At 40.7% G+C, this 24004-nt stretch overlaps 1 protein-coding gene across 1 annotated transcript in view; it reads left to right on the forward strand.

Moving 5' to 3' along the window:
- LOC148033171 (uncharacterized) overlaps nt 1-787 on the forward strand; it is a 39139-nt gene extending 38352 nt beyond the window's left edge. The window contains exon 4 of the mRNA XM_087681043.1: nt 15-787. Within this exon, the coding sequence (XP_087537169.1) occupies nt 15-245 (231 nt within the window). The 3' untranslated portion in view covers nt 246-787. The remainder of the gene's footprint in view (nt 1-14) is intronic.
- Nucleotides 788-24004: the final 23217 nt, after the last annotated feature.

Below are 24004 nucleotides of genomic sequence, written 5' to 3' on the forward strand. Positions count from 1 at the left end.
TTTCCTCAATGCAGAAGAGGAAGCGAGTGAACCAACCTCCTGCGGAGTCTCTCGTGGAGCTCAAACTTACTTGTGCCATATGCATGGACACAATGGAGGAGGAAACCTCTACAGTATGTGGTCACATTTTTTGTAAAAAATGTATTACAGCAGCTGTTAAAGCTCAGAATAAATGTCCAACGTGCAGAAGAATACTAACAAAAAGTCAAATTCATCGGATCTACCTATCTGGAAGCACAAAGTAGTGCTCCAGTGCTTTTGCTATCACTGTTACTGGTCTTTGCCTAAAATTATTTTGCTGTTTGTGGGCCTGAGTAAATTTTAATGTGTCTGTGAATTCTTCTGTTGGAGTGAGGCATTGTGTGCGGGAGACTTCTTTCTGAGGTGACATGGTTCAATGTTGACTCTGAAGTTAATTGAGTCAATTGGCAAGTTTGAAGGTTACGGAAGTGGCTTGCTTTGCTTTTCTTTCTTTACAACTGCTGGAAGATGGTGAGCTGCGACATCTCATGTAAGGTGACTGACATGGCTATCTTGTGGATCAACATTGCAGTTTTGATGTAGACTTCTGATATCTTCATTGCAGTGTACACACCCACATGCATGTGCACGAGCACACATGCATGCAGGGAACAGTGCCTCCTGCTATAGTGTTGCAAAAGATTCGATTTTTCCATTGCTGCTGGAGTGAGCTTGCCTCTTTTGTAGCTCTTCTGCTATGAGGCCAAATATAGTGTATACCTGGAAGGCTGAATTGTCAGCAGTGATGATGAGTTGGTTTTTGTTTTAACAGGTTGAAGGTGTTGTTCATGTGTGCAATAATGTAACCTAAGCTTCCGTTCAGGTTGCGTAACCCCGTAGGCTGAACTCTACTTCATAGTTGAACCTTAATTGTGGTCAGAGTTTCACCAGGACAGGTGAATAGAGGGAAAATGCTTATGTTTTGGGAGGAGTGTATAAGCAGATGATGATAATGGCCAAAGCTCGTGCTTGTCTTATGGCCATATAAGAATACATTAGTGTTACCTCCACTAAATGATGATAATTCCCAATGGTTGTGCTTGTCTTATGGCCATATAAGAATACATTAGTGTTACCTCCACTAAATGATGATAATTCCCAATGGTTGTGCTTGTGTTATGGCCATACGAGAATACATGAGTGTTACCTCCACTAGCTATGAAGAGTAGAGGAAGCGAGAAATTAATTCTATGATAGATTATCCTATCCAGTCTTAGTTGTATAATTTACTCTATAGTGTATCATCCCATTTGTCTGTATGGTGGGTGAAATGTGGCTTACTAGAGCTTCATTATTGTTACCTTTGCAATTTCATCTATGGTAGATCGTCGTGTGTTTCTAGCCTAGAGGTGATATAAGTTTTGTACCAATAACTTATTTTGCAAATCTGTTAGTACCAGCTATGGAGAGAGAAATGAGAGTGAGTTGTAGACAATGTGTGAGCTGGAAAAGATAGTGTACTTGCTGAATTAAAAGTGATAGAATGAATGTGTAACTTAGGTCTAAGGCATACTTAACTCAAGTGAAGTGAACTAGCTTCATTATTGTTACCTATTCTAATCCTTAACTCAAGTGAAGTGAACTAGCTTCATTATTGTTATCTATGCAATTTCATCTATGGTAGATCGTCATGTGTTTTCTAGCTTGGAGGTGAGATAAGGTTTGTACGAGTAACTTACTTTGAATAATTTGTTAGTATCAGCTATGGAGGAGAGAGAAATGAGATTGAGTAGTAGACAATGTGTGAGCTAGAAAAGATAGTATACTTGTTGGATTAAAAGTGATAGAATGAAAGTACAACTTAGGTCTAAGGTATACTTGATCTTTAACTCAAGGGAAGCTAACTACCTCTAGTGCTAAATCTAAATGTGGTGACACAACTTAATAACTTAGTTGTATTTATGCTACAAACTAAATGAGTAGAACAATTGGGCATTGCCCCAGGAATTGGCATATTCTAACATCCCTTGTAGAGCCAATGCGATGGAAGTACAAGAAGATCAATCACCAAATGGTAGCAAGTTTAAGGACTTATGAAAAGTCTCAAACTTCTCATGAGGTAGTCGTTTGGTATAGCTTGCTACAAAGCTCCTTCGATACATGTGCATAGGCTATGCATTTAAACACTTGAATTTAGTCAACCTTAGGTTTCTTTCCTATTTCCTTTGTTGGTGTACGATTCAAGACATGATTAGCACATTGAAGATTCTCTAGCCGAAACTTTTGTTGTAGCTCTTTGTATTTAAGTATACATCTAGTCATTTTTATAAGGGTCTAATTTTTTCTTTCGTCAATGCCATTCTACTAAGGGTCATTCTTACAATGGCTTGATGTGTGATACTTGCTTCAAGCAAAAATGTCTTAAAAGTTCGAGATATATTTTTGAAATCTCTATTTGTGTGAAGCATTTGCACATTTAAACCGGATTTTGTCTCAAGCTTACTAACCAAATGTTTAAAGAGTGTGAATGGACAAGGTTTTGTTTTTTGCCCATACATCCAAGTATATTGTGAGTAGTTATCTATATAAGTGGCAAAATAGAGATGAGACCCAAATGCTTGTGTCCTTTTAGGACTACACACATTAGTGTACTAGTTGTAATTTTTGGATAGCATGTATGATATTATCGATTTAAAAAGCATACTATGCATTTTACCTAATGTACCTCTTCACAAGCATGGGGAGGTGGGGTCTCCACACAGGAGAGAAGACATCCACAATCTATTAACATTGAAGAGTCATCAAACTACAAAAACTCATGATTGAATTAGGCATTCCATAGCTCCATATTCTACATAGCAGGCGTAAGAGTGCTAACTGTCACAACATCTTGAGAGATCCTCTCATAGGTGTTCAACAAGAAAAGATCCTTATATAAGGTGCATGACAATTGAAGAGTGTAATTAAGCTCTTTATCTATGACAATATACTTGTCATTCTCAAAGATGATCTCAAATCCATGCTTATTGAAAGTCAAAATGGATAAGAGATTTTTTGTGATGCTAGGTGCAAACATGACATCTTGAAACATAAAATTTGAGCCATTTGTACCAATAATTAGCATTGAATCAATGCCTCATACATCACAAATGTTATTAGCATGCATAATACACTTCCTTGCAAGGGTTGAATGTAAAGATGTAAACAAACACTTTCGCCCTACTATTAAATACCAAGTATGTTGCTCTGCATTTTAGCAACATTACATGTAGAACCAGCCATGAAAGTGTCATAAGTACATGTAAAAAATGCAAAGTTCTCTACAAAATTGGTTGTAGTATCCCCATCTAAAGATTAAGTGACAAATGTCTGTTGGGTAGCCAAATTGGAGTATTTCTTCTCCTTGGCCAATCTTTTCTTGCAGTCTTTAATGTAATGAGTAGGCTTTTTACGTAAGTGACATTTTCTTTCTTTTTACCTTTAATTGCATCATGGGCAGCCTTGCCAAATGGGTGTCCCACATTGGCATTGGGTTAATTTTTTTAACGTGTTGCTTTGCTTTACCCTTGTCTTTGTACTTAGGGAGTATGGCTACATTACAATATTTTTCGAGTTTGTTCCTTTTGTAACAAGAGGCCTTTCAACTTCATAAATGTAAGGGGTTGCTATCCCCCTCTCCCCATGCCTACCTTCCCAAAAGACGAATTCAATGAGGTGTGGAATCTAAGATAAGACTCTGGAAGTGAATTGTGTGATATTCACTATCTTTGTGTCCAAAATAACCTCATCAATATTGATTAGTTGCTCATGTAAGTCCTACAAGTATGCAATGTGACCAATCATGTTGTCACTTGCATCCAAATGACTTGAGGAATTTGTATGGTGTCACCTATGACACTATTGTTTTTAATGTTTCCCTCTTGGAAACCGCCATGATGTCAACATAAATTATGCAATTAATTTATTAATCTCTTGGCTTGTGTAAAATGATTGCATCAACATGTGTTTTAATATGTTGTAGGAGATGCTCAATACAAGGATTTTTGCTCTATACGTTCCTTTTATTTAGAATATTAATATCCATTGGTGTATATATTTTGGTACGTCATGCAATGACAAAAGCACTTCCCTATTAGTGCATGTTCATTTGGTTGAGGATAATTTAGGATGTAGGGAAGTTGTGGACATGCATGCTCTTTACCAACCATGAGGGATCCAATTGAATCCATTAGAAGTATATGCTCAGAGAGAGCCCCTCGTTAGAAAACCATAATGTGGATGAGTTTCATTCTTGTGCAAATTGTAACATTCCAAAGTATTTGGTGTGACATTTGTGCTTGAAATAGTTATGATGTCATATTGACTTTCATAATTTGATATTTAAGGAGGTTTCCACAACCCAAAGACCATTACCATGAAAGAACCATACTACTAACCTTTGTAAAGTGGCATCAAAGTCGTGGTTAATCATACAATTAGTGACATAGATAGAGAATTTGATAAAATCTATAGTTATGATATGATTGATTGAAACATTTTGTTGGATATTTTTGTAGCTTGTGCATGAACACACATTAAGGTGTTAAGAGAGTGTGGGTGTGAACAACACTTACATGTATCTAGATTAAATAAGGTTTGAAGGTTTACATATGAACCTTAGCTTATAAAGAAGAGCCCAAAACCTTTCTACTAATAATTCATTTTCTAGTAAGTGTATTTTACTTTTATGTTGGGCAATCTCTCTCTCTCTCTCTCTCTCTCTCTCTCTCTCTCTCTCTCTCTCTCTCTCTCTCTCTCTCTCTCTCTCTCTCTCTCTCTCTCTCTCTCTCTCTCTCTCTCTCTCTCTCTCTCTCAATACGGTTTAAGGTTTACATATGAACCTTACCCATCGCACAATTATTCTCAGCATTGTTTCTTCATGGACCACTTACTTAATTTAGTGTTATCTCCACCTTAACAACGAGATGACATTAGACATGGATGGACTTTGGATTTTGTCTCATTGGCCACATTGGCCTTATGTAGATGCTCACACACACACACACACACACACACACACACACACACACACACACACACACACACACACACACACACACACACACACACACACACACACACACACACACACACACACACACACACACACACACACACATACACACATACATATATACATATATAGATGTATATATATATATATATGTATCTATATATGTACACACACACACACACACACACACCCCCCTCCCCACAATATGTATGTATGTATGTATGTATGTATGCATATACATACATACATACATACATACATATAATATAATATAATATAATATACATATACAGATACATACATACATACATATACATATACATATACATACATACATATAATAATAATAATAATAATAATAATAATAATAATAATAATATAGTCTCTCTCTCTCTCTCTCTCCATCCATGGACTTCTATCCTCCATAGCTAGTTCCTTAACTCTCATAGGTTCTACATAGCAATAGTTGGTATCAATGCTATCTATCCTTCTTCCCCTTCAAGCATCCATAGTGGAGCTTTTGTTGCAAGCTTTTGCTTCACTCTATATCTCTAGCTCAAGACTAAGCCTCTACCCCAACTACTCTTATAATCGCCGTCAAAGTTCCTATGATCATTTGATATCTAATATAGTAACTTCAACAAGGTTTGTCTCAGGCATAAAGACACCAAATTCTTTTTTCAAAATGAACAATGAGTCCTAACAAAGAGATTTGTGTTAGACTAACCCAACTAGGCCCCGAGAGTAGGATTTTCACGTTGCATGTATATTCCTTAGTAAAAGGTGAAAGAATATCCTATATTCCAAAAATTTCTAAGCTCCCATGCTTCCAAGTTGTAGTTGCATTCTTAGACAATTCATTTTTCCATTTATGGAAAAAAGAATTTAATTCTTCTTACAAACATGGTCTAATACATTACTTGTATGCAATACCATGTGCTCTACTTCCAATAAAAAAAATTAAACACATTTCTTTCTTTGGCATTATCTTTTTTGCCCCTCCAAAGCACATAGTAATAATGTTAATCTAGTTTTGCTAGGGCCATGTAGATTAATTTTTACTTGCCTCCATTCTCCTCTTCCTCTTTGTCATTTCTCTTCTTGCATGGCACATGGTGTATTTGTGCCTCCATAGCTCATTTGATAGATCAAAAGGAGAGTGAGGGAGTGAAAGACAAAGCTTCTATTCCTCCTATAATTGTGCAAGATTGCTAGGTGTAATTACCTAATCGAATACACAAGGCATAGAATTGACATTGTTCACAAATAAATATATCACATATTCAGGGGGATTGCAAACCTATAATTTTGAACTACAAATAACAAGGAGCAATAAAAGAATGGCAAAAACATGATAGAATGGTGACAAGAGTGATCTTTGATTCTATGTATAATTTCACATAATTAGCCCTACAAACACCACTTTGTGCTAACAAAAGATAAATCTTTTAGCTTACATGCCTCATGAATATGAAAGACAACCTTATAGCTACAATACATGACTAAGGTTAATAGTGTAGTCCATTTAGACCTCAACACTTGGCATAGCTTGGGGATTGGCTTTGTGAAAGCCAACACCTAAACCCACTAATTCTCTGGATTTTTTATTATGCAAAACTAAGGATATAGCAATTAACTAGGCCCCACCTAGAGCCTTGCACCCCAGAATGAGCCATACTAAGCAATAAGAATAAAGGCCTCTTTCGTAGTTGTTTGGTGAATGCATTACATAGATAAAAAGGAAAACTAACATCCCATGCATATTACTATTATAATATAAGTATAATATACACTTGAATCAATCAAGGATGAATAAAGCTCTATATGAAAATAGTGCCTAACAACCATCAGACATCTCAAAATTAGCACTCCCACTCATTTGCACTTTGTACTTTCCTGAATTTTGCACATCTTAATTTCTTGAAATTTATAGTTCCCAATTATTGACTATCTTTTGATTATCCAACACTTTCCCACTCCATCAACAACATTAACAAACTAAATATCATGTATGTCCACCACTATATTCACCAGTTCCTTTTCAATAACCATTTGTGTCACATAATCATTAGTCACTCACTTTTCCTTCTTAGCCAAACATAATTGAATCTTCAAAGTTGATGTGGCTTATACTCTAAGCTATGCTTGTCTTCCATGAAACCTTCCGATGATTTTGACACAAAAGATCCTTTCAAAATCTTATGGAAACTGATCATATACAATAACATCCATGGACCATCATAGACAATGGAGACACAGAACCATGATAGAATAAGTAGATCACTATTTCAATGACAAATATAGGAACATTGATCAAATAATATGTTGATGACAATCCAACATTTGCATCAAATGGCAGTGTACCCCACAATTTGGATCTCAAATAATGTATTTCATTTCCAAAGAAATATGTAAGATAATCCAAGACAACCTGTAAAAGAAAACAATACAACACCACATCTACATCTGCATCATAGTCTTGCATAACTTTAATTTGCATCACATCATCTAAAAGTCTTTCTCAGCATCAATCCAATCTGATGCTTCAATTATAAGTTTTGTTCGCAGGTTATCTTGAGCAAGAAATAATTTAGGTACTAAGTAATTTTTAGCATAATATGGTTTCCAACCATTCATCTAGACAATTTGTATTTGCTAACTTTCAGGTCGGTTTTTAGGTTCTTTGTAGCTGTTGATCTTTAGGTTGTGCTTGTTGTTTTTTATGTTGCTACACCACTTCTTGTTGTTGTTGTTGAAATCACAATTCTTGTAATTGGGACCATTGTTTCAACACTTCGACTCCTGTTCCAAGAAAACTACAATTCTAAATTTTTGTAATACTTTGTAAATTTGAAAATTCCAACAAACTTGAAAATTCCTAAATTGAAGAAAATTTTCTCATAACCTTGAAAAATCATCCCGAGGATAAAGGACCTGAAAAATTCTGATAGGTAAAATCGCAACATACTTCTACTATGATTACTTAGTTCATCTAGAAAGTTAGAAACAATTTTGACATGCTTGAAAGCTGATTAACTTGAACAATGCCAATCATTCCTATTGTAACATGAATGGCATATATATCCCCTTTAGGTATTTTCATAAATCTATTTTCTTCAAGTTCACTAAAAAATTGATTAGATTCTTGAAAAACTTCACAAATTTATGGTGAACTAAAACAACAACCACTTGATCATTCAATACATATAGATTTCAAGAATAACATCTTGACTTGGAACATGAAAATTTACTAAATTAGAATCCAAATATGCAATCTCATTATCCTTTTGTACAATGTTTTGAAGTATGTCCATGCTCAAAGTCGACTTTACATCTGGTTTTCTTATTCTTCTTAGCCACCAAGAAAGATTAATGCATGAAAATACAACATTCAAACCTAAATGCATAAATTGCTTGAAACTCTATCAATACATGAATTGCTTGAAAGCGATTTGATATATGTTTTGCTTGAAGATATCATGACATGAGAAATCTTGTGAACTATAATACTACTAAGGATTGCTTGAACTTCCGCACCTCTATTTTGCAACAATGAATTGCTTGAAAGCTATTTGATATATGAATTTCTTGAAGATATTATGACATGTAAAATCTTGTGAGCTATAGTACTATTGAACTTCTACACCTCTATTTTGCAAGAATAATTTGAATTTCTGTACTACAAGAAACCACTTGCATTTTTGTATTGCAAGAAATAGCCGAGCTGCTTGAATGCCTAAAACTACTTGAACTACCTAAAGCACTTGAATGTATGTCTACTTGAAACACTTGAAATGCATGAATACTTGTATGCCATGCAAAACATTGGAATGCCTATCTACTTGAATGTTTTTCCACCTTGTAAAATGCCCGAATATAGGGTGTTTTAATTCAAGGACATGATATCGTCCATTTACAAAAACTCACAAGCTGGCTTAAGATTCAAAAATGCCTCAAATTCTTCACACAACTTGAGGTTTTTGTCATTAGAAAACAACTATATCTTTTGCACCTACATGGAAAATGTTACCTTTCTCTCACCCAAAAGTTATAAGAATTCCCTAAACATATGGCTATCCCATGAGAAGCCTGCAGGATCACCAAGTGTGATTGTGTAGGATTTCTAGGTGTTATTGTGCAGGATTGCTATGTAATTGTGCAAGATTGCTATCTATATTTGTGTAGGATTGTTATGTGTAATTTCCTAATCTAATACACACAAACATGGCACATGTAAATATTATTATTCACAAACAAATACATCACATTGTTAGGGATCGTGGACCTATAACTCTGAACCACAAATAACAAAGAATAGTAGAAGAATGGCATAAACATGGTAAAATGACGACAATAATGATATATGATTCTCTACAAAATTTCACATAATTAGCCCTACAAACATCATGTTGTGCTATAAGAGACATCTTTGAGCTTACATATCACTTGAATATAAAAGGCAGCCTTACATCTACAATGTATAGAGGAATGTTAATACTATAGTCCATTTAGGCCTCAACATCTCCATCTCTCTTCTTTTTCTTCTTGGGGGACATGCAAATAACTAGGTTGGTTGTGGATCATGGGTTGGAGTGTAAGAAAGGTAGTGGAAAACAAGGAGACATGTGACTCTAGGTAAGCCTATTGTAAACTTTGAAATCTCTTTATCTTCTTGCTTTCTTGGGATTGAGAGAGGGAGGCATAATGGTTCAAAGCTAGAGTATAAGTTGGCTATGGTAGAGATAGGCTCATTCCACAATAGAGGGGAAAATCTTGAAATGGTAAAAGTCTGTCCAAAGTGCCACTATTACATGAAAGCCTAACATTTTCGGTTTCATTGCCAATCACGTTGATTGAAATTTGATCACCTTGATCAAGGTGATCATATAGCCTCCATAAGCATATAAACTAGGATAAAACTTCTCAAGCTTATCCATCACTTTGAGTGACATCAATCACCTTGTAGATCAAACCAGCTTGATCAAGGTAAACCCAAAGCATTTCCACTCATGGTGATCATTACATTGATTAAGGCGATCACCACCTTGATTACATTCTCATAAGCTTCCAAAAGGCCATTGATTGTTTTTGCAAGGCAAAAACTCACCTTCAACAATCACCAACAGCTTAGCCCTACTCAAGTTGATCTTCACCTAAAGTAGGTTGCATCAACATTGCTCTAAGAAAACCACTCAATGTGATCAACCCATCACCTTCATTAGAATCAACTTGACTCAAAATTGACATTTACTAAACTTTTTTCTTGAGATAACAAATACTAATGCATTTTCATAACCTCTAGTGCATCCATATATATCCACCATTATGCACAAACTCCATACATACCACATTGTGCCCCCAGTTGAGAACTATACCAAATTACCCTTTACATTCAAGAGGGCTACCCATCAAGTGGGCATATTAAAAAAGTGTCCATTAAGCCATCTAATGACCTCAACTAGCCACATTTTAATTAGAAAATACATTTTTTTTTCTCATTGAGCAACTTGATCACCTCTAATGTATACAGACTTTTAGATTCAATGACATAAGCTAAGATTTGATCATTGCATTGCAAATTGGATAGGATAGAAAAGGTTGATTAAAAAGGCTTATACTCAACAAAACCCATTTTAGCTCCATGCAATAAATGTCTTATTTGCATAGGATGACTATAACACAGGTTGAAATAAAATAGGAGATTGGCATTCAATGCCATAGGAGCATCATGATTGCAATATGAATCTTAATCCCCAAAACTATGGTTAGGAGAGTAGGAGAGAAGGAATTGAGCAAGTCAAGAAGCTATCGCACTCTATCTACACATAAGGCTTCCCCAAAGCATTATCTCTCAACAAGTATGTGCCATGCATAGAATTTCTATCAAGGAACTTGAATTGGGAGAGAAGAATTTGGTGAATTGAATGATTTGCTTGTTTAGAATCCATTTCATGTGAAGAAGGCTAAGTGCATCTACATCTCACCTTGCCTCTAACCACCACAACTACATTAAGAATATCTATGTTTGCTTCTTGAATAATCTTGATAGCATTTTCCATCTAGAAAAACTATGGTTTTTGAAAAAAACGTAATCTCAACTAGTTATATGTTGTCCATACATTGATGCATGCCATGAAATCTTGGTTGCAAGGTTGAACTTACAATCCTAGATTGCATATTCTTGCCTACTACATTCATAGTTTGAGCTAGAAACAATCTATTGTGGAGGATATATATTGCTTTCACAACTAAATAATCACTTTGATTGCATATTGGAGCTCAAACATCACCTTGATTGACTCTCAAAATCATCCAAATATGTCAAGTGGATCCACAAAGACTTCCATTTCATGCTACAACTAAGACAATTAGAGATCCCAATTCAATTGAATATGACAAGTTGTAAACTCTAGATGCTAAAAAACTGGGCTGTTTAATCACCTTAATTGAGTCTTGTGGAACTAATCAAGATCACCCTGTTTGATCCATGAATTGCCTCTAATATACATACAAATCTCCAATGCAAATCTTAGATCACTTAGAGAGTGAATTTTACGTTAATATAGTCATTCACAAGAAGAAAACCAATAAAATAAAGTTGATTTTCTTGATTTTGCAAGAGAGCTTAGGATTGACTTCACAAAGTATTCTCCAAAATACCAAGGTTCTAAATTTAGAGTTGTTTGACCCACGACATTCTACACCATCCTCTTAGACTATCATATATTAAAACAATCAAAACACACATTATCTAGAGCATTGTGTAGACAATTTCCACATCACATTGGGTGATTTCATGGTTCTTTTTAGACCATGGAGACTTATGAAGATGCATTTTCCAAGATTATCTTGAGAATGCACACCAAGTGTCCCGACCTATAGGTCATTTGAACTTAAGTGGACTAGATTGTAGCTAGTGTCAAGAATCGCGTGGTGGGGGGACTTGCTCGAGCTGCGGCGTCAAACACACACTGTATACACAAGAGGAAGCTCACTCAAGAACATAAGAAGAGAGATGGAGGCCAAAACGTTTTCTTGCTGATTTTTTCTTCTTCTTCTTCCATGCACTATACAATGTATACAACATAAAGGAAAATGGCCTACTAAGTCAAACAGTGCATAATCGACTACATTAATCGACTGGCACTATGTCTTTACCAGCTGTAGGTAGGTGTAACAAACTAAATATAATAAGTGATAAGTTAGTGGCCATATGAGTATCATAATGACCACCAACGTGCTAAGTGTAGACGTGTGGACTCATCTAGCCAGGCGGTCCATCATCAATGTCCGCGTGTGTTGAGCTTGCCATCTCAACACTCCCCCTCAAGCTCAACTCTATCTCTGCAACTTTCGGAACTTTCAAAGCTTCTCTGCGCCCAATGCCTTTGTGAAAATGTCAGCTATCTGATCCTATGTGCTGACATATACCAAGTCAATCTCTCCTGCAAGTACCTTCTCTCTCACAAAGTGGTAGTGCACCTCAATGTGTTTTGTCCTAGCATGGAACACTGGATTCCTAGCTAGCTGTATGCTGCTCATGTTGTCACAATGAATGACAATTGGACCATCTCCCTGCACATCCAAGTCACCTAATAATTTTTGCAACCATACCACCTCACATGCTGCCATAGCAGCACCTCTGTACTCAGCCTCTGTACTCAATAAAGCAACTGTAGGTTGATTTTTGCTGCTCCATGTAACTGCTGTACTATCAAGGGAAAAAATGAATCCACTTGTAGATCTTCTGTTTGACATGCTACTAGCCCAATCTGCATCTGTGTATCCAAAAACCTGTACATCCTTACCTGCCTAATAAAAAAGTCCATAATGTAAAGTGGACTTAACGTATTTCAATATACGTCTAATTGCATCCAAATGAGACTTTCTAGGCATCTACATAAACTGTCTGACAAGGCCAACAACATAGCTCAAGTCTGGCCTTATGATAGTCATGTAAATCAAACTCCCTACTATCCTCCTGAACATAGTAGGGTCTTCTATCTCATCCCCAACATCAGCACTCAGCTTCACATTTTGCTCCAATGGTACTAAAAGAGGCTTACATGCTGTCATACCATACTTGGATAACATATCCAAGCCATACTGCCTTTGGGATAGCCATATACCATCATCACATCTGATCACCTCAATACCAAGAAAGTATCTCAGCTCACCCAAATCTTTCATCTCAAACTTCTTCTCCTTAACTTCAGCAATCCCAATGTCAATGTCACCTGTAATAATCAAGTCATCCACATACATGACTATGATGACCAAACATGCATCTCCCTTTCTCACATAAAGTGAGTGATCAGCATCAGAAATACAAAATCCAATATTGAGAAGATACTCTCCAATCTTGTCAGACCATACTCTAGGTGCTTGCTTCAGCCCATAGAGTGCCTTCTTTAACCTGCACACATATGTGGGATACTCTAAATCCTCATAACCTTGCAAGAAGGCATTCTTAACATCCATTTGCTGAAAACTCCAACCTTTGGCTGCTGCCAAGGCAATCACACACCTAACAGTTGCCATCCTAGCAACTGGACTGAATGTCTCTTCATAATCTATGCCATATGTTTGAGCATCGCCTTTTGCAACCAGCCTAGCCTTATACCTGCTAATTGAACCGTCTACATTATGCTTGACATTATAAACCCACTTACAGCCAATAGCTTTCTTACCCTTAGGTAAGGCTACCAAATCCCAAGTCTCATTGGCTTCTAATGCAGCCATCTCCTCATCCATTGCTGCATCCCAATGAGCATGACTAACGGCATCCTCAAAACAAGTGGGCTCAACATCCTCAACTAGTTTCACCATAAATGCATAATAGTGAGCTGCATAACCTTCAAAACCAAATCTTTTAACAGGGTATTTGACCCTGCTAGATCTGCGTACCACTGGGTCACTCAATGGAGCCTTTACATTACTATGAGCTCTCTGTACACCTAGTGTCCTGACTGAAGGAATACCAAGCTCATCATCCAAGCTCTCTGAACCACTAGAATCTTCATCCAATACCAAATGACTGGTAGATGCATCATTACCATCCAGTACTTTCTTCTTTTCTTTGTCCTTCCATGCAGCACTTATAGATCCACCTGAAGATGTGGGGCTACTTCTTAGTCTCCCAGACCAAGGGCTCATTGTAGGTGTAGTACCAGATGATGTTTTTGGTCCACTAAGACTCTGTGATTCTTGTTTATCTTTCTGCACATAGCTGTCATGATCATTATCATCATCCAAGACATCACCAGCAGGTGTATACCAACTTCCCATCTCATCAAAGATAACATCTGTTAACCCTCAAACGAACAAAGGTGGAAAATCTGGAAAAGCTAAAGCAGAAGACAAAGACAAAGGCCAAGGCAAAGAGAAACGGAAGAAAAAGACGCACAAGGAGAAGAGTCCTAAATAAGGGAGAAAGACACACAAGGAAAAGCGCAAGTCAAAACTTTTGTAAAAGAGCGCAAGCGCATCATGGTTTAATTCAAGGAGCGCCGGGCTCTCACCCGTGCAATTTGTAAATGTAGACGGGCGGTGGAAAGGAAGCCAGGAAGATAGAAGGACAATGGGAAAAAGGGCCTAGGCTACGGCCGGCCATGTAAAAAAGGGAAAAAGAAGATGACCGCCCAAAAGGGATTTAGGGTTTTGTATATAAAGTTGAAAAGTGAATGAGAAGCTCATTCTTGTGTGTGGCAAAAAGTGGCTCTCCTCTTCTTCTTCTTCTTCTTGTTCTTGCTTGCTTGAGCTTGTGCTTGAGAGAGGGAGTGTGAGAGTGTGAGGGAGTGAGTGTGTGAGGGTGAGGGACCGAGGAGGAGAAGCTCTCCATCTTCTCCTCTCTTCTTCTCTTCTCTTCTCTTCTCTTGCCTTGCTCGCGGCAATGGAGCTTGGAGCGTGGAGCTTGAGGATCGAGCTTTCTTGAAGCTTGCACTTGGATCGTGGAGCTACCGGAGTGCGCGGGAGAGGAGGTAACTCGAACGGCATGGAGGTAAGCTCACTACACCCGTAGATATGGATGGCGCGTTGGTTATGTGAGAGGTAGCCATTAGTGCTCGGCTTGGAATGCTTGAAACAATAAGCGGTCCGTGGGTCTTGGCGGTTGAGTGAAAGCTCCCACATTTTGGTTCCGTTGCCGGGACCAACGGATTCAAGCCTTGAGCGCTTGCGCGCTTCGAATCGAGCATCGAAGTAAGGGTTTCCCCGAACTGGTGCTTGAGATAGGTAGGAAGGGAGGGGGTTGAAGATGGTATTCGATCTCCTTGGCAAGTAGGTTTTTTTTTGATTTTTTGAGATTTATGTTATGAGATGGAGTAGTGTAGATATTCACTTTGTGTTTTGGATGTATTTAGGATAGGAAAAAACAAAGAAAAAGAAACAAACAGTAGGGTTCTCTGTTGCTGTATAACAGGCTAAAACAGGGAAATAGGGGCACAGATCCTTGGAGTGCCGTTTGATTCGAGCACCACAGTGGTTCCAGGCATGTCTGGCATTCCCTTGTAGTGTCTCGCACCTATCTGGAAGGCGCTGGACGATTCGGTGTAGTAGACGTCAGTCTAGAGGCATCGCGTGCAACTCGCGGGCCGTCGGCCGCGTAGTCGAACCAGGTCATCCGAGTCCCAGAATCGGACCAGTCCATACTCGGACACTCGGACTCGGACCACTCGGACCAATCCATAATCGGATGCTCGTCCGATCGGACCATCCTGTCTAATCGGACCACTCGGACCAACCCGTCCGATTTTGAAAATCGGACCACTCGGACCACTCGGACTCGGATCAACCTGTCTAATCGGACACCTCGTCCGATCAAGCAAATCGGACCCACCCCTGTCCAATCGGACCAGTCAGAATCGGACCAGCTAGAATCGGACCAGTCCAAAATCGGACTACCAGAATCGGACCACTCTGTCCGATCCTATTCCCAGAATCCGACCACTCGGAAAATCGGACCACTTCTTCGATCCGACTCCCAGAATCGGACGTGACCAAAATCGGACCACTGGGCCGATTGGACCAACCCAAAATCGGACGTTCGATTTTGATAATCGGACTCCTGAAAATCGGACATATGAGAATCGGACAGAAAACTGTCAAAATCGGACACGTGTCTAGAACACAAATTTTGACACATCTAAACCCGGAGATTGACACCAAAGGCTAGTAGAGCTAAAGACACATCACAGATCCATCACTGGGCTAAAATTTAGAGGACGTAGTTTAAAATTTGGCTATAAACGGTCCTCCAAATTGCGTATGGCGTTTACTGTAACGGCCCTGCGGGCCGGGGGGACTACCCCCCCGGACCCCCGCAGAGGGGGCTCTGCCCCCTCCGCACCTCCCCCGAGTAGGTTGGAGAGAAAACGCGCGTTGTGACAGGTCCTCCAAATTTGACCTTAGTGTAGCAATGGCTCTACACGAGCATGGAGTCTCACTTGCAATAGAGCAACCAAAAGCCCATACCCGAACAGAGAGAAACAGAGACCCTAGAACATCAATGGGCCAATCTAGCCATCAAGGGAAAAAAGGCCACACCACGAGAACATAAAGACATTGTGTTCAGACCGTGTCTAGTCAGAGCAAAATGCAACTTCAGCAAGCTACAAATGCGAAGATGACTAGACGTGACACTCTTGACGAGAGATGTACCTTGAGCAGCACTGCACAGACAACCCAAGACATTGGTGGAGAATCCACGTCTGGTCATGCAAGTGGGGACTCAAGGGCATCTATCAGAAGGCTTAAATTTACAAGCCAAGACCCGTAAGATGAAGACGTAGTACCACCTGCTTATCTTAGGGTCAAACTCACCACGAAAAGAGAGCATACTATCGATGCTTTGATTGATGAAGGAGCAGATTTTAACACCTTGACCTATGAATCATGGACCCTACTAGGCCAACTAGAGCTTACACCGACTAGTGCAACTCTTAGCCCTTATGGGAGACACCCATAAACACTCATAGGGAAGTGCAAAATCCTTGCGACAATTGAAACGGAAAGCTTGCCTATCCTATTTCATGTTCCTCTAAATAGTGCTAGCTGCGGGAAAGAAACCCTCCTAGGAAGACCCTTCAAGAGGGCGACCAAGTGTGAGGCTGACTATGTAGCACAGAGGATACACCTGACACTACCGGGTGTGAGGATAGTCACAACCTTTAGCAAGGGTGACCTCATCAAACCTCGAGGGAAAGGCAAGGAAGGTGCTGATGTAACAGTCAAGCCTACTAACGAGAGCAAGAACTTGTCGAAAAAACTGATACAAGCACAGGTCGAACAGCGAGAACCAGTGAGTGAGGTCATGCCTGAAACAAGAAGATCAAGAGACAATGCCAAGGACGGGCTTTGGACTTACAAATATTGTAGAAGACCCCAAAAGAAGCCCAAGCCTTATAGATGCAGGCATCGATGGAGGGTTAGCACAACGCCGCGATGGATATCCAAAGCGTTGCTACATGCTCAAGGGTATTACACAGGAAATCGATGGATTTGGGTGCTAAAATCCCCTACTACACCACCTCTATCAGCTGAAGGCCAGAGTGCATCAAAAGCAACGAAGCACAGGAGGAAATCTAAGAGAAACTCTAGGTCTCGAGGCAAGAAACCAGACATGAGTGTTCGAAAGAAAGAGCCTCAACCTAGTATGCTTAATAAGCAGATGTCATATGTAACCATTGAGCTTGCACAAAAGCCATTAGTGCCCAATGAGCCTTTGATTTCCCAAGGGGAGAACAAACATCATAGGCACAACATTGCTCATGGCAAGGCTACTCGCTCAACAAAGCAAATGGCACAATCATCTAATAGCCTTGAGAAAATCATTCAGTTAGTGCCACATCCACCTATGAGTCCTAGATCTCCTACACCCTCTTCTCCCAAACAGACACAGGAAGCACTACAACAGTTGTCAAGGGTGACTGCTCAATTCCAATCTCTATCTCCATCTAAGCTTCCAACCATCCAAGAGGTGGGACATGACGCCATCTGTAGCTCTCGACCCAAGGATATGCCTGAGCCACCTAATGTGACTAGATCAAATCATGTTCGATCTACACAGATGAGTGCTCAAAGGCCAACAGAAGCCACAACCACTTCTGATCACCCTAGGGACTTGACACCGCAATCCACCAAGGGTAGCCAGCCCACTAAACTAGCTGCTACTACTTCCAATCAGGGATCACAGCAGTCTCACAGCCCTTGGCCGTGACCCTTGTGGAACATGTCCTTAGAAGTTTACCTGTGGAGGAGGTGTCAGAACCAACTTCCTCGACAACTCCAGCACTTTCAAAGTGCCTAAAGCCTACGTTGGAGGAGTTACACACAAGGGAGTTGGCTGAAGAGCTAGACTCTCCGAAAAGGGAGGCAGTTGTGCTCTCACAACCTAGCGGGGCTATTCAGCAGGCCAGGGCCATGTCCCATGAGGACACACCAGAGAAGGGGAAAGTTGAGGCCCAACCAAGCACATCAACTGTTGACCTAGTCCAGGGTCCTGAGTCGTTGAGAGATGCACCTTCACTGACCAGGAAAAAGATGAGAAAACAACGAAGACAACAGCAATCACAGGTGGTTGTGGACCCCAAGAGCATTGAGACCAAGAACGATGGAGAGCTGGGGAAAAAAGCATCAAGTCCATCCACCAATGAACCCGTTGATGTCTCTCCTAATAGCGGTGAAACCTCAATCACATCTGTGTGCTCTGAAAAATCAAAGCAGCCGTTGCCATCAACAGTTGCTTTTAACACTCAATCCACCGACAATAGAACTCACATCGACCAATCAAGAGTGGATACAACGTTATCACAATAGGGTGACAAATCTATACCAGTCACATACGAGAAGAACCATGACAAAATAGCAGCAAAGCCTCAGGAGAAACGTGAGAACCCCAAGAGCATAAGAAATCCTAGCTTTGACCAATCTTGCTCATCTAGGCCTGAGCCCCCAGCTATGCTAAAGCATAAGGAAACTCTTAGAACTTTGCATGAGATAGCAACCGAGCAAGCCCTCGTTGAACATAGAAGTGTCACGGAATGCTTAACTGAGTTGGATGCTAAGCTCAAAGTGTTCGCACGTGTCTACGTCCTTGCGGACGTGGGCACAATCCCCAAGGAGCAGCTTGGAGATTACTTGCCCTTTCCTCTATCTTGGGAAGAGCAAGAACATCTTGACGAGCACTATAACAAGCTCTTACATGAACGCATGCGACTCATTGCTGACGAGGAAGCTGATGAACTGCGCTTAACCGTCACGTTCAATGAAGTGCTCTGCCAACCGAATCTCGTAGACCTAGAGCAAGTAAAGCGACTGTCAGCAGGCCGAAGTCAATTTGAACAACGTTGGTGTGAAAACTGCGTTGTAATGGCCGAACTAGGGGCTCAGATCATGACAGTCTTAGAGGAGCGATTGGCCAAATGGTGTTCTCAAAGAGACCCAACCTATGTGGCACCAACTTCCCTTCGAGTGCTGACTGTCATTCGGGGTACGGACTTAGCTGGAACTAGCCAAGAGAACGCTCTGTTTGATAAGGTTCTCACTGAGGAGGAGTTACATATTGCCAGTAGACTCGGACAAGGTTCCATGCTGCTCGATGTGGCAAAATATCTATCGGTACTAAGTAAGCTGCCACGAGTGCTGGATGCGTGTGCCACTCTCCAGTACAACCCCGAGTTCTACAATTGGTTCTTATCCTCGTGAAGTGACATGGATTCATAAATATGTATATAAATAAACACTAATTTTTGTGTCACCGTGTATAAACAACACACACAAGTAATGATAGTCAAGCGCAGGGAGAAGAATTGGGTCTGACAGGCTAAGCTCCTCAAGTCCTCCTCTCATCACGCATTTAAAAGTCATGTGACCATCCCCACCTCCAAGTGAAGGGCATGCAACCCACATGACCGCCATAGGAAGCCTTGACCAATAACTCTAATGGTGTAGACAGGGTGTAGTCCCTTTCTATACACATTCTTCCCTTTCCGGTCTATCCTTTCGAGGAGGAGCCCTGCCTAAATCCATGAACGCCAGCCGACATAGCTCGGCGTGAACCAAGATCTGCTAATGGCAGGAGGCTAAATATACATCACGGGGGCCATCCCTCTACAACAACACTGTATGCCCCACCCCTCCCCTTCTCATCCTATGCGCTTGATAACCTGCACTATAATCCCTTACATATGAATGGTCTTATCATGTGACAAATCTTAATCCTTGATTCGCATCTTACAGGCCCCCCGCGAGGAAAACATGGAGAACCAAGGGCAACTAGCTTGCAAGGATGCTCTCCGCAGCCGACGGGAACATGCAGCACACGCCCCTCCGCCGGTGCACTATGTGCCCACTCTTAAAAGGTACACCAAGAAATGCGGCCCCAAGCGACACCGCCCCGGACGAAGGCCGAAGAATCCGTGGGCCAAGGAAGCGGACGCTCAAGGAGGCGCACACAATGTGGCAAAACCAGTGGCGCAAACCCCCAATGTACAGTCGGGCACCAGGTGCCCACGAAGAGAAAAGGCGGCCTGGGATAGGGAAGAATTTAATGAACTATTTAAAGACATTTTGGAAATGGTCGCGGCCCGGGACTACACCATTCATGTCCCAGCTGACATGTTCCTTGCCCAACCCCACGGGAGCCCCGAACGAGTAGAGCCCCAATCGCCCGACTACCCAGACTCGCCCCGCCTCGTACAAATAGAGTAGCCCCATGCTGTATAAAGGCTTATTAAAAGCTACATGGCTAGGACTCTTTGTCTTCAAATGGTTAAGTGTTGACATTTCTTTTTTTGTCCCCGAATTGTACGAACTTTTCATATCTGCGTTTAATATATTTCACGTCTTTAGCGAAAGAAAAAGCTAATCAAGCGCAGGTGATAAATATCTAAGTCAACACCATAGAATTCAGATAAGTGATGTCTCCTTGCATTGCACTGGTTTATTATAGTTGCGGCATATACCATGCATGTACTCTCATGAAGTGACAAGTGGATACAGGATGAGACATGTCTTTGTGCGAAAGTGTTCAATGCCCAATCACCGCAGGACCATTGACCCCACAAAGAGCCGTGACAAAGCCACGCTGCCGACCGCCCACATCGCATAGCCCAAAGCATATTCATGGGCTACGCTCTCTTTCTAGGTCAAGCTCTAGAGTTGGCTCATGGCAGTCGTTATCTCAATTGTACCAACATCGCATGTGTCGCAAGGAGGTTTGCAATATCTCAAGTGTATCTCTTCATCTCAACAACAGTTCATCTAGCATCAAGGCTGGTGACACAATCCTCTCTGTAATATCCATTCTTCATAGCCTATGGATTCCAACATTTCTCAATCCAAATGAAAGGCTAATAGCCTCAATGTATGGCATTGATTGTATTCATTTTTTTCCACAAAAAAAAAAGAGAGAAAGAAAGCAAGCAAGAAAGAAAAGAAAAGAAAAGAAAAGGAAAAAAGGAAAAAAAAAAGAAAAGAAAGAAAAAAAAGCAAAAAAACACACACGATCACAACACCGCACCTAGGGGTCCTCAAATTAGGTACATCCAGTGACCGTGGTCGGCTGGCTCCTCCCTAATCCCTTAGCCCTTTGTACATCCCCCACAATTGTTCAGGGCACATTAAGGGCAGGACATACCTAGGGAGCTTGCCTCGCCTATGGTTAGACCTATCACCCTGGACCACTTGCACAATTCTTTTGCACTCCATCTCAATGCCATTACAATCAATAGTGGTAAGCACGGCATGAAAGATAATGGAAAAGTACACCATACTTTTCAAGCACTACGAGTAGCCACTAGCTACCAAAAGCTCAAACATCACAGAGCTTAATTGTGCTACATTGCCTTGACAAGACCGTAATGATGTCTCAAGCAATCTTCAAGTGTACTCCTCGTCTTCATCGACAAATTTTTCCATCAACTAAGCCCTTGCTTCACTGACCCATGTTGAGATATCGAGCTCCACTCGTGATATGCCAGGGTGACCGTTGTGCATTTATGTCCTCGACGTGTCAGTTGCAGATGCGGTTGGTACACCGCCCATGAATAATAGCTACATGACAGCTATCCTTATCTACTCTAGTTCGTGGCTCAGTTAGTATGCCACCTTAGTTAGTTGAGTTTGGTTTGAGACCCATATATAGGGTTCTTCTATTTCTTTGTATGAGAGTTCTTTTTGGCTTACACAACTAAGAAGAGGAAAACTGTTTTCAGCCTCCACCTTTGTGTGTATTCCCCCATTGTGCAAGCAAGAAAGCTACAAGTGAGACTCCTTCCTTCTCTCCCACAATCTTGATATGGTATCAGAGCCTTGTTCATGGTAAGGAGCTCAAGAAAGCAAGCCAAGCTCGCGATGTTCTGGTAAGAGGAGTAGTGTTGCTTTCATTTTCTGTTTTGGGAGCAGATCTCTGCAGGTAGCACAGCCGGAAATTGCAAGAGTGCATTGTCTCAGGTTGAGACGCCCTTCGCGGTGAAGCAAGAGGGCAGTATATGCTGCGGGAGAGGCCTTTAGCCCTTGGCGACCCCGTTTTTTTGATTTGAGGCCATTTCGGGGCCTGTTTTGGAGGCGGAAGTTTTCTGCACGCAGTTAGGAAAAGACCCAGTTTTATGCTATGCGACCACTGTTCTACAGGTCGGTGAAAAGTAACTGTAGAAATTGCATCGTATGCCTGTGCGTAGAGACATTGGAAGTTACAGAATCATCCTTGTTGCCTGTTGATGCAAAATCGTCACTAGGAAGTGACTGTGTGGTCAAATACCACTTTCGTCAGTTTTGCAGATTTGCCTTTGTGAGGCTGAAGCTGTGTTTTTTGCAGTGACAGAATTTTTTGCAGTGTTCTGTAATGGCGTCTGATTCTCTCTCACAGATTGTCACACTGAAAAGCTTGACAAGAATAACTTCCAAGCATGGAAGTTTAGAATGACGAATTTCCTTATGGGAAAAGGATATTGGGAATTTGTTGCAGGAAATGAAGAAGAACCAGTTCTTCCTGATGTTCCCAATCAACAGCAAATGCAGGCATTTAAAGCATGGCATGAGAGAGCCAGGAAAGTTATGTACTGGCTGTCTATCAGTATTTCAGACTCTATGATTGTGCATATTCAGGATGCTAGTATGCCAAAGGAGGCATGGGATACTTTGTCAAAAATGTATAGCACAAATACGCAAGCCAGGAAAATGCAGCTCAAGCAAGAGTTGCATAATGTGCAAAGAGAAAGTATGAGCATCAATGACTACCACATGAAGGTGAAGAAGATTGCAGATGCACTTGCTTCCATTGGGTCGCCAGTGGAAGATGATGATTTAGTTTCTGTGACCTTGAATGGTCTAGGAAAGGATTATGCACAGTTCCGAACATCCATTTCCATCCGTGAAAGATTTCCTGATTTTGAGGAGTTGATTGCTCTTCTAATTTCTGAGGAGTAGAGAAATGGTGGTGCATCTTCTTCAGGAGGAACTTCAAAAGAAGTTGTCTTCTACTCAAATGCTGGAAGAGGTAGAGGCAGAGGTAGAGGAGGCCGATCTGGAGGCCGTGGTAGAAATCAGAATATGCAGCAAACTCAAGAAAACCAGTCCTATGGAGGAGGACGTGGTAACTCTAGAGGCAGGGGGAGCCAAAGAGGTCGTGGTGGATGGGAAAGAGGCCAAAATGCAAATAGCAATGTTGAATGCTACTACTGTGGTAAAATGGGTCATATGGCTAAGGACTGCTATAAAAAGCAGAATGACATCATGAATGGTAAATTGCAACAAGGGAATTATACATCTTCTAGTAGACAGGGTGATGACAGAAATGAGCATTTGTTTATGGTGCAGCACATGAACAATTCTGTGACAAGTGCAGAAGAAAGCAACGATGTATGGTATGTTGACTCAGGTGCATCAAACCACATGACAGGTCATGCAGAATGGATGGAGGATGCAAGAAAAATGGAAAAACTAGGATTTGTGGAGACTGGTGATGATACTGCACATCCTATTGTGCAGATT

The sequence above is a fragment of the Lygodium microphyllum genome, chromosome 7 (genome assembly GCF_053477565.2).
Source record: "Lygodium microphyllum isolate KBCC chromosome 7, Lygodium_microphyllum_v1.1.10, whole genome shotgun sequence".
Lineage (NCBI taxonomy): Eukaryota > Viridiplantae > Streptophyta > Polypodiopsida > Schizaeales > Lygodiaceae > Lygodium > Lygodium microphyllum.